This window comes from Anomaloglossus baeobatrachus, unplaced genomic scaffold, assembly GCF_048569485.1.
Source record: "Anomaloglossus baeobatrachus isolate aAnoBae1 unplaced genomic scaffold, aAnoBae1.hap1 Scaffold_4603, whole genome shotgun sequence".
NCBI classification, from domain to species: Eukaryota; Metazoa; Chordata; class Amphibia; order Anura; family Aromobatidae; genus Anomaloglossus; species Anomaloglossus baeobatrachus.
In genome coordinates, this window is record NW_027443944.1 from 11,489 (window position 1) to 24,159 (window position 12,671).

General features: G+C 42.6%; 1 protein-coding gene across 3 annotated transcripts; it reads right to left on the reverse strand.

Moving 5' to 3' along the window:
- Nucleotides 1-347: 347 nt before the first annotated feature.
- Nucleotides 348-11,383, reverse strand: LOC142280628 (uncharacterized). Of its 3 annotated transcripts, XM_075332762.1 has the most exons (3): nucleotides 11,249-11,383; nucleotides 8,694-9,685; nucleotides 348-6,495 (listed from the first exon to the last, which is right to left on the reverse strand). In XM_075332762.1, the coding sequence occupies exon 3, from the start codon at nucleotides 5,001-5,003 to the stop codon at nucleotides 1,839-1,841; it is 3,165 nt and encodes a 1,054-aa protein (XP_075188877.1). In that variant the 5' UTR covers nucleotides 5,004-6,495; nucleotides 8,694-9,685; nucleotides 11,249-11,383; the 3' UTR covers nucleotides 348-1,838. The 3 variants fall into 3 exon arrangements, with proteins under 3 accessions (XP_075188877.1, XP_075188876.1, XP_075188875.1); XM_075332761.1 differs by lacking the exon at nucleotides 8,694-9,685 and having other exon boundaries at nucleotides 348-6,492; XM_075332760.1 differs by lacking the exon at nucleotides 8,694-9,685.
- Between the last annotated feature and the right edge of the window lie 1,288 nt (nucleotides 11,384-12,671).

Sequence of the window (12,671 nt, forward strand, 5' to 3'; positions counted from 1 at the left end):
GTTTTACCATATAGTGTACTGGAAAATGGCAAAAAAATTCCAACTGGGGAAAATTGCAAAAAAAGTGCAATTCATGATGGGTTTTGTCAAATTTTATTCACAATGTTCACTGTATGGTAAAACTGATGTGTGGGTGTGATGCCTCAGGTCGGTATGAGTTTGGAGACACACTAAACATGTATAGGTTTAAATTTATCTAAGGGGTTAAAAAAAAAATCAGAAATTTGTCCAAAAAAAGTGCACTTTTTGCGCCATTTTCCCCAACCCATAGCAAAATTTGCGGCAACCAAAAACCGTAATTTTGGCGTTCGGACACAAAAAGAGAGAAAAAACGATCAAAACGCCCATTGTTATATGAAATTATAAATATATTTTATTATTAGGTGAGCACATGAAAAAGGTGGAACAATTGTGACAAATAGAGTGCAGGACTTAAGGAAAGCCCCAAACAGATCACAGATCCCATATATAATAAATACCATGCATCCAAAGAGGAGAGCTGACCCAACATCAGCAATATATCACCTGTGTCCACAAGATGTCATAAGGGGGACACAATTGCGACAGAGCCTATTATGTATCCATCAAAGCCGCATATAGAAAAAGGCACAAATTCATAGCAATTGATTTACCTATACAATAAGCTGGCAGGTCAATCCTCTGGATGCAGGAGGGGGAGCCGCGACCCACCCGACGGCCGTTTCCGCAACTCAAGGTTGCCTTCGTCAGGGGGCGTGGTTACATGGGCACAGATGTGGGGTATTTAACTATCTAACTATCCAATCAAATGCAGGTGCCTCCATGACGCATACCGTAGTGCTACGTGTCATTCCGCCCTGCACCAACCGCCGCGTCACCGAACACGTGGCCACGAGTGTAAACACACGTGACCACTAGCTCAGAGCAGACACGGCTATCGGCCAGACAGCGGACCGCCGCACCACGCATGCGTGCCGGCGCATGCAAGGACTGAGACAAATAGAGGAACGGATCTGACTGTGACATCACCAATAAGGTTAGCTCAGCGGCCAGAACACCACCCCCACTACTCAGAACAGCCGTATCTATGGGATCAAATCACGGCCTCATAACATAATTACAACCCGTGGGTACACCTATAAAGACACAATATACCAAGATACATTGTATAAATATACATCCCCATTAAGCCTCTGGAATTTCCAACCATTATAAATAACACCTATATATATCTATCTCTAAGAGGAAATCCCAGAAAATTCAAATATATATGACAGACATACATAATATATCATAACAACCACAATCCAGATACATAGTTACATATATTGACTCCCAAATTTACCCACAACTAGAATGTATAATATGTCATATCACATCACATGCATAAGTCACTCCAACAGTATAATCTATATAGAGAAACCCATGCATTAAAACTAACATGAACTACTAAAAGAGGTGGACAACAATCTATGAAATTATTTATTGATTATACACAACATTATTAAATATCACATCAAATACACCATACATATTACATCCACCACATTTCAGGAGGGGCCGAACAGGGAGGATGAAAAAAATCAAGAAGGTGGCAAAAAAAATAAAAAAATAAAAAAAGGGGGACAGAACTTTAATACAAGGCATGAAGCTGGTTGTGCAAACAACACGAGTTGACAGATGATCCATCGAGAATATATGAGAGGTCCAGGATTTCAAAACACAACCCGACAAAAGGCCCAATGCTACTGTGAAGAAAAACAGATTAAGACAATTAAAAAACATGTAAACCACACAATTAAAAATATAAAATCACGCAAACTGCACAGGGTAGAAGTGTACATTATAGGTGGAACCAATCATAAAAACGACGCAAAGCTAAGATTCTCGTTGAGGCCAGAGGGACACACAGTATTCAACCTGTATATCCATCTGGCCTCTAACTGAGCCAGCCTCCTACTTACTTCACCACCCCTGATGCCAAGGTCGATCTGGTCAATTCCCAATACCCTAAACTGGGTACTATCAGAACCATGATGTATCAGAAAATGCTTAGGTATAGTCTTCAACGTAGTCTTATCAACTTGGCTTGGTGCCGCCTCAATCCCCAACACATGCTCGCGTACTCTAACCTTCAACTGACGAGTAGTCAACCCTACATATATCTTCGGGCAAGGACATGTTGCATAATAGATAACAGCCCGAGATGTACAGGTAATAGATTTCTTAATATAGAAACTTCTATTACCTGAGGAGTCAGAGAAGGTATTTCCGCGGCATATGTTGGGGCAGGCGACACATCCGCCACAAGGAGAGCAGCCACTTCGATTGGTATGTCCCATACTACCCAAGAAGGTCCTATCTTTATTGGTCACAGCATAATGGCTATGCACCAATAAATCCCGAAAGTTCTTACTTCTCCTGATAGTAATTTGAGGTTTACTGGGTAGGACCTTTTTCAATGTTGGATCAGCCATCAATATAGGCCACGCATGTTCCAGACTGGACCTTACTAAATCAAAGCCGGAGCTATAATTTGTTATAAATCGGACCTGATTGGAGGGTCCAGGTACAGAGTCGGAATACAGCAGATTATCCCTACATGAATATTTAGCACGATGATATGCTCTCTTTATCATGCGTCTGCTGTATCCCCTCTCCCTGAAACGCTCCATAAGGTCCAAAGACTGTCTCTCAAAATCTGCGTTGGTAGAGCAGATTCTACGTAATCGAAGAAATTGACCAGTAGGAACCGACCTGATCATGTACTGAGGGTGTGCAGAAGACGCATGAAGTAGAGTATTCGTGGAGGTCGGTTTACGATATAGATCCGTTTGTAAAACAAACTCAGCGTCCTTTCTAACGAGGACATCCAGGAATTCCACCTGCTCATGCGACCACTGATATGTGATGAGGATGTTGCGTCCACTGGAGTTCAAAACTGACATAAATTGATGTAACTCAACTAAAGAACCCTGCCAGATAAGGAAAATGTCGTCGATGTACCGCGCCCACAAGAGGACGCGGTCCATCAACGACTCCCGATCTGACAGGGGAAGGTCCCTCTCCCACAGCCCCAGGAATAAATTGGCATACGCGGGGGCAAACGATGCCCCCATCGCCGTACCCTGAAGCTGTAGGTAGAAGGACCCTTTAAAAGTAAAAAAATGATGAGTCAAAGAAAACTCCAGAAGACGCAACACCAACTCATTGAAGTCCGGTGGATTAGATGTAGTATCCAAAAAGAACTTAGCAGCACGTAACCCGTCACTATGTACGATGCTGGTATACAGGGACTCCACATCTCCTGCAACCAGCAACGTATCTTCACCTGCAAAAAGACCATCTACTTTCCTCAGAAAATCACCTGTATCTTGGATATATGATGGTAGACTACCAACAAGAGGTTGTAATATGGAATCTATCCATTTATTCACATTTTCAAGAAAATTACCCCTTCCGGAGATGATCGGTCTCCCTGGAGGGGTATCACAATTTTTGTGAATTTTGGGGAGTAAATACAATGTGGCTATTGTGGGCTCAGCCACCTGTAGTGCTGAAGCTAGTTCACTGGAAATAATGCCGTCGTCTTTAGCCCTAATTAGAATTTTATTTAACTGTATGTTAAATGATGATAAGGGGTTAAATGTTAATTTTTTATAACATACAGTGTTGTTGAGCTGCCGAAAAGCTTCTCTCTCATATAGAGAGGTTGGCCAGACGACGACATTACCCCCTTTATCCGCTGGCTTCAGTACCACATCAGATAAAGAAGTTAACTCCCTCAATCTCTCCCTCTCTGGTCGCGTAAGATTATCCTTGATAATCCTGGGGGAAATACTCTCCAACTCCTGAGATACTACCCGCACAAACATATCCACGTTTGTGCATGTAGATAAAGGGGGAAACTTTTTGGATCGCCGAACTATGGAAGGAGGAATCTTACCACCAATAGGGAGGTTGTGTTCGATTGACAACTCGTGGAGTACTCTCAACGCATCCTGTTCTTCCTCTGTGGGAAATAAGGTGTGCAAGGCATCATCAAAAAAATATTTTTTGAAAAGAACAGATCTAGCAAAAATATGTAGATCTTTAATGGTGGAAAAAAGGTCGAAACCTGAGGCTGGAGAAAAGGAGAGACCCCTCTCTAACAGCCTCAGATCCGTAGTAGATAATTTATGTGTGCTAAGATTCAATACCTTATTATCCCTCCTATATCCCGATTGATAATGCCTGACTCCAGACCCACCAGGGGCTCCTCCACCATAACGTGCCCCGGATCGTGTGTTCATAGAGGATGTGGATGCATCCGAGACACCACCAAGAGAGCCAGTCGAAGACATAGAATTCGTTCTTTCTGATGCACCGGAGGGGTCACTTGCTCTTTTCCATGCATATACAGACTTCAAGTTGAAATCAGATTGATCACGACTAATCTTAGCCATCTGAGTATGATGAATATTTTTTACACAGCCTTCAATTTTTTTGGCCATTCGATCCTCATATTCCTTTAATTGATCTGGTGAGCATTTGGCTCTAAACTCACTAAGCTTCACATCCAGGGTTTGATCAAGCTTAGTCAAAGATGTATTGTCAAAATCAATTAACAAATTCATTAATGTGGAAGAGCACAAATTACAAGCTGACTCCCACTTCTCAATAAAAGTCTCATCATCCACCAGAAAGGTGGGTGTAACCCTGATACGTAGACCCCTGGGAATGAGCTTACGAGCCACATACTGCTCCAATAATACACGGTTCCACCATAGCCGCGTCCGTTTAATGGACAACCGCTGTATGTCAGAAAATGCTGCATCTAAACCCTGTGCAGAGTCCTGCTGTGAAATCGATCCCGTTCCACCAAAGACACGGTCAACCTGATTAAGCCAAGTTGTCTCAAAGGCTTTATAGTCCATTCTTGTTGCTGAACAGCCTGTGCTAAACACAGAAAAGAAGACCAAACATGTAATTAGCAACATGCATCTACACATGGTTAATACAAAATGATTTAGCCCATGATACATCTGAACATATGTCTATAGGGCATAAAAACACCACTGTGTAGAAAGGACCATAAGAGGGCTAATCGCTGAATTTATGGACACAAAAAGAGAGAAAAAACGATCAAAACGCCCATTGTTATATGAAATTATAAATATATTTTATTATTAGGTGAGCACATGAAAAAGGTGGAACAATTGTGACAAATAGAGTGCAGGACTTAAGGAAAGCCCCAAACAGATCACAGATCCCATATATAATAAATACCATGCATCCAAAGAGGAGAGCTGACCCAACATCAGCAATATATCACCTGTGTCCACAAGATGTCATAAGGGGGACACAATTGCGACAGAGCCTATTATGTATCCATCAAAGCCGCATATAGAAAAAGGCACAAATTCATAGCAATTGATTTACCTATACAATAAGCTGGCAGGTCAATCCTCTGGATGCAGGAGGGGGAGCCGCGACCCACCCGACGGCCGTTTCCGCAACTCAAGGTTGCCTTCGTCAGGGGGCGTGGTTACATGGGCACAGATGTGGGGTATTTAACTATCTAACTATCCAATCAAATGCAGGTGCCTCCATGACGCATACCGTAGTGCTACGTGTCATTCCGCCCTGCACCAACCGCCGCGTCACCGAACACGTGGCCACGAGTGTAAACACACGTGACCACTAGCTCAGAGCAGACACGGCTATCGGCCAGACAGCGGACCGCCGCACCACGCATGCGTGCCGGCGCATGCAAGGACTGAGACAAATAGAGGAACGGATCTGACTGTGACATCACCAATAAGGTTAGCTCAGCGGCCAGAACACCACCCCCACTACTCAGAACAGCCGTATCTATGGGATCAAATCACGGCCTCATAACATAATTACAACCCGTGGGTACACCTATAAAGACACAATATACCAAGATACATTGTATAAATATACATCCCCATTAAGCCTCTGGAATTTCCAACCATTATAAATAACACCTATATATATCTATCTCTAAGAGGAAATCCCAGAAAATTCAAATATATATGACAGACATACATAATATATCATAACAACCACAATCCAGATACATAGTTACATATATTGACTCCCAAATTTACCCACAACTAGAATGTATAATATGTCATATCACATCACATGCATAAGTCACTCCAACAGTATAATCTATATAGAGAAACCCATGCATTAAAACTAACATGAACTACTAAAAGAGGTGGACAACAATCTATGAAATTATTTATTGATTATACACAACATTATTAAATATCACATCAAATACACCATACATATTACATCCACCACATTTCAGGAGGGGCCGAACAGGGAGGATGAAAAAAATCAAGAAGGTGGCAAAAAAAATAAAAAAATAAAAAAAGGGGGACAGAACTTTAATACAAGGCATGAAGCTGGTTGTGCAAACAACACGAGTTGACAGATGATCCATCGAGAATATATGAGAGGTCCAGGATTTCAAAACACAACCCGACAAAAGGCCCAATGCTACTGTGAAGAAAAACAGATTAAGACAATTAAAAAACATGTAAACCACACAATTAAAAATATAAAATCACGCAAACTGCACAGGGTAGAAGTGTACATTATAGGTGGAACCAATCATAAAAACGACGCAAAGCTAAGATTCTCGTTGAGGCCAGAGGGACACACAGTATTCAACCTGTATATCCATCTGGCCTCTAACTGAGCCAGCCTCCTACTTACTTCACCACCCCTGATGCCAAGGTCGATCTGGTCAATTCCCAATACCCTAAACTGGGTACTATCAGAACCATGATGTATCAGAAAATGCTTAGGTATAGTCTTCAACGTAGTCTTATCAACTTGGCTTGGTGCCGCCTCAATCCCCAACACATGCTCGCGTACTCTAACCTTCAACTGACGAGTAGTCAACCCTACATATATCTTCGGGCAAGGACATGTTGCATAATAGATAACAGCCCGAGATGTACAGGTAATAGATTTCTTAATATAGAAACTTCTATTACCTGAGGAGTCAGAGAAGGTATTTCCGCGGCATATGTTGGGGCAGGCGACACATCCGCCACAAGGAGAGCAGCCACTTCGATTGGTATGTCCCATACTACCCAAGAAGGTCCTATCTTTATTGGTCACAGCATAATGGCTATGCACCAATAAATCCCGAAAGTTCTTACTTCTCCTGATAGTAATTTGAGGTTTACTGGGTAGGACCTTTTTCAATGTTGGATCAGCCATCAATATAGGCCACGCATGTTCCAGACTGGACCTTACTAAATCAAAGCCGGAGCTATAATTTGTTATAAATCGGACCTGATTGGAGGGTCCAGGTACAGAGTCGGAATACAGCAGATTATCCCTACATGAATATTTAGCACGATGATATGCTCTCTTTATCATGCGTCTGCTGTATCCCCTCTCCCTGAAACGCTCCATAAGGTCCAAAGACTGTCTCTCAAAATCTGCGTTGGTAGAGCAGATTCTACGTAATCGAAGAAATTGACCAGTAGGAACCGACCTGATCATGTACTGAGGGTGTGCAGAAGACGCATGAAGTAGAGTATTCGTGGAGGTCGGTTTACGATATAGATCCGTTTGTAAAACAAACTCAGCGTCCTTTCTAACGAGGACATCCAGGAATTCCACCTGCTCATGCGACCACTGATATGTGATGAGGATGTTGCGTCCACTGGAGTTCAAAACTGACATAAATTGATGTAACTCAACTAAAGAACCCTGCCAGATAAGGAAAATGTCGTCGATGTACCGCGCCCACAAGAGGACGCGGTCCATCAACGACTCCCGATCTGACAGGGGAAGGTCCCTCTCCCACAGCCCCAGGAATAAATTGGCATACGCGGGGGCAAACGATGCCCCCATCGCCGTACCCTGAAGCTGTAGGTAGAAGGACCCTTTAAAAGTAAAAAAATGATGAGTCAAAGAAAACTCCAGAAGACGCAACACCAACTCATTGAAGTCCGGTGGATTAGATGTAGTATCCAAAAAGAACTTAGCAGCACGTAACCCGTCACTATGTACGATGCTGGTATACAGGGACTCCACATCTCCTGCAACCAGCAACGTATCTTCACCTGCAAAAAGACCATCTACTTTCCTCAGAAAATCACCTGTATCTTGGATATATGATGGTAGACTACCAACAAGAGGTTGTAATATGGAATCTATCCATTTATTCACATTTTCAAGAAAATTACCCCTTCCGGAGATGATCGGTCTCCCTGGAGGGGTATCACAATTTTTGTGAATTTTGGGGAGTAAATACAATGTGGCTATTGTGGGCTCAGCCACCTGTAGTGCTGAAGCTAGTTCACTGGAAATAATGCCGTCGTCTTTAGCCCTAATTAGAATTTTATTTAACTGTATGTTAAATGATGATAAGGGGTTAAATGTTAATTTTTTATAACATACAGTGTTGTTGAGCTGCCGAAAAGCTTCTCTCTCATATAGAGAGGTTGGCCAGACGACGACATTACCCCCTTTATCCGCTGGCTTCAGTACCACATCAGATAAAGAAGTTAACTCCCTCAATCTCTCCCTCTCTGGTCGCGTAAGATTATCCTTGATAATCCTGGGGGAAATACTCTCCAACTCCTGAGATACTACCCGCACAAACATATCCACGTTTGTGCATGTAGATAAAGGGGGAAACTTTTTGGATCGCCGAACTATGGAAGGAGGAATCTTACCACCAATAGGGAGGTTGTGTTCGATTGACAACTCGTGGAGTACTCTCAACGCATCCTGTTCTTCCTCTGTGGGAAATAAGGTGTGCAAGGCATCATCAAAAAAATATTTTTTGAAAAGAACAGATCTAGCAAAAATATGTAGATCTTTAATGGTGGAAAAAAGGTCGAAACCTGAGGCTGGAGAAAAGGAGAGACCCCTCTCTAACAGCCTCAGATCCGTAGTAGATAATTTATGTGTGCTAAGATTCAATACCTTATTATCCCTCCTATATCCCGATTGATAATGCCTGACTCCAGACCCACCAGGGGCTCCTCCACCATAACGTGCCCCGGATCGTGTGTTCATAGAGGATGTGGATGCATCCGAGACACCACCAAGAGAGCCAGTCGAAGACATAGAATTCGTTCTTTCTGATGCACCGGAGGGGTCACTTGCTCTTTTCCATGCATATACAGACTTCAAGTTGAAATCAGATTGATCACGACTAATCTTAGCCATCTGAGTATGATGAATATTTTTTACACAGCCTTCAATTTTTTTGGCCATTCGATCCTCATATTCCTTTAATTGATCTGGTGAGCATTTGGCTCTAAACTCACTAAGCTTCACATCCAGGGTTTGATCAAGCTTAGTCAAAGATGTATTGTCAAAATCAATTAACAAATTCATTAATGTGGAAGAGCACAAATTACAAGCTGACTCCCACTTCTCAATAAAAGTCTCATCATCCACCAGAAAGGTGGGTGTAACCCTGATACGTAGACCCCTGGGAATGAGCTTACGAGCCACATACTGCTCCAATAATACACGGTTCCACCATAGCCGCGTCCGTTTAATGGACAACCGCTGTATGTCAGAAAATGCTGCATCTAAACCCTGTGCAGAGTCCTGCTGTGAAATCGATCCCGTTCCACCAAAGACACGGTCAACCTGATTAAGCCAAGTTGTCTCAAAGGCTTTATAGTCCATTCTTGTTGCTGAACAGCCTGTGCTAAACACAGAAAAGAAGACCAAACATGTAATTAGCAACATGCATCTACACATGGTTAATACAAAATGATTTAGCCCATGATACATCTGAACATATGTCTATAGGGCATAAAAACACCACTGTGTAGAAAGGACCATAAGAGGGCTAATCGCTGAATTTATGGACACAAAAAGAGAGAAAAAACGATCAAAACGCCCATTGTTATATGAAATTATAAATATATTTTATTATTAGGTGAGCACATGAAAAAGGTGGAACAATTGTGACAAATAGAGTGCAGGACTTAAGGAAAGCCCCAAACAGATCACAGATCCCATATATAATAAATACCATGCATCCAAAGAGGAGAGCTGACCCAACATCAGCAATATATCACCTGTGTCCACAAGATGTCATAAGGGGGACACAATTGCGACAGAGCCTATTATGTATCCATCAAAGCCGCATATAGAAAAAGGCACAAATTCATAGCAATTGATTTACCTATACAATAAGCTGGCAGGTCAATCCTCTGGATGCAGGAGGGGGAGCCGCGACCCACCCGACGGCCGTTTCCGCAACTCAAGGTTGCCTTCGTCAGGGGGCGTGGTTACATGGGCACAGATGTGGGGTATTTAACTATCTAACTATCCAATCAAATGCAGGTGCCTCCATGACGCATACCGTAGTGCTACGTGTCATTCCGCCCTGCACCAACCGCCGCGTCACCGAACACGTGGCCACGAGTGTAAACACACGTGACCACTAGCTCAGAGCAGACACGGCTATCGGCCAGACAGCGGACCGCCGCACCACGCATGCGTGCCGGCGCATGCAAGGACTGAGACAAATAGAGGAACGGATCTGACTGTGACATCACCAATAAGGTTAGCTCAGCGGCCAGAACACCACCCCCACTACTCAGAACAGCCGTATCTATGGGATCAAATCACGGCCTCATAACATAATTACAACCCGTGGGTACACCTATAAAGACACAATATACCAAGATACATTGTATAAATATACATCCCCATTAAGCCTCTGGAATTTCCAACCATTATAAATAACACCTATATATATCTATCTCTAAGAGGAAATCCCAGAAAATTCAAATATATATGACAGACATACATAATATATCATAACAACCACAATCCAGATACATAGTTACATATATTGACTCCCAAATTTACCCACAACTAGAATTTTGGCGTTCGGATTGTTTTGCCGCTACACCGTTTACCTATCAGATTAAATAATTTTATATTTTGATAGATTGGGCATTTTTGAATACGGCAATACCAAATGTTTGTATATTATTTTTTTTTAACCCTTTAATTTTCAATGGGGCACCCAGGTGACAGACGTGGAGCGAGACGCCCGTCATCGTCTGTCCTGAGGAAGGGAGCTGTGTCTCCCGAAACGCGTTGACCCATGCATTGAATAAAACCAACATTAATCTACAATCTTCATGATCGGCTAGTCATTGGCGCGGCTTGGACACCCTATTCTACTACTCTCTGTTATTTATATTAAAGTAGCATTATACATTCATTATACCAATAAAATCAATTTATTTACCTGAGTGGGTGACAATACATGTGACCTGTTTGAAGTAGTCAGCGATGCAGACTCAGTTTCATGTCCATCACTTTTACTCATTTGTTCTTGTATATCTTCCAATAACATTCCTAGTCTGAATATCTGTCCTTCCACTTCTCTAGAACAAACCAAACAAATTACATAAACAATAGTTTCTTGCAAAGTTCCCAACAATTGTATCCACCAATCTGGCCGGGAATGACCTCCAGACATCATATTTATGCAACTTCCAATCAAATTTTAATAAACCAGTGGTTAAGACTGTACAATGGGCAGCACGGTGGCTCAGTGGTTAGCACTGAACAAAGTAGCACGAGAGCCACTGGGACTGACTAGTGGTGAACTCATGACATCACCGCATGTCACAACCCGTGGCTCTCATGCTACTTTGTGTGAGAACTGCTGCAAACACTGACCTGCAAAGAACTCATGACATCAGTGCACGTCAATGCCCGCAGCTAGCATTAACCCCATCAGTATATTACCTCATTTGCCACCGCACCAGGATGAGCCGAGGTGAAGCGCCAGGATTGGCGCATCTAATGGATGCACCAATTTTGGGGCGTCTGCTGCCTGCTATTTTTAGGCTGGGGAGGGCCCAATAAAAATGTTGAAAAAAGGAAGGTCCTGCACCAAAATTTTCCATAAAAAATTCTGTCTTCTATATTGAGAAATCACATACAAAAAACAATCAAATATGCCCCCTGATGTGGACTTAATAAGGCCCCAGCCTTATGTGTTTCAGAGACGACTCCTTAATAACAATGTGCCTCCTCAGCCTGACCCCTGCTGTCAGCTTCACATTGGCTGGTGATCCAATTTGAGGGAGATCCCACTGTTTTCTTTTTTTTTTTTAAATAAGTTATTTAATTTTACATAAACAATTTAAAAACAACAGCATGGAGTGACCTCTGTTTTGTATTACCAGCCAAGGTAGAGCTGCCAGCTGGGGTCTGCAGGCTGCAGCTGTCTGCTTTACCTTAGCTGGCTACCAAAAATAAGGGGAATTCCACATCTTTTTTTTTTTATAAATTATTGAATTTGGGGACCTACAGGTTGTATACTACAGGGTGCTCTTTGGATGTTTCTTTTCTTCCACAGGTTTGTACCTTTTGTGGAAATGTTGAACACTTGCACCATTCACTATCTCTACAGATTCCTTCTTATTCTTAAGCCCCCGTCACACATAGCGATGTCGTTAGCGAGATCGCTGAAACATCACAGGTTTTGTGACGCAATAGTGACCTCACTAGCGATCTCGCTACGTGGAGAGGCAAAAAACGGAGCGCACCACTTATAGCAGCAAATGAGTCAGTGAGGGTGCACCCTGGTGCAGAGAAGGAGAACCATGCAAAGGAGAGGAGGGAAAGATTCTGCACAAAGAGTCAGGGGCACACCAGTA

Excerpts from the sequence above, each read along its gene's own strand:
- LOC142280628 (XM_075332761.1), bottom strand. The coding sequence starts at position 5,003 with ATGTATCATGGGCTAAATCATTTTGTATTAACCATGTGTAGATGCATG.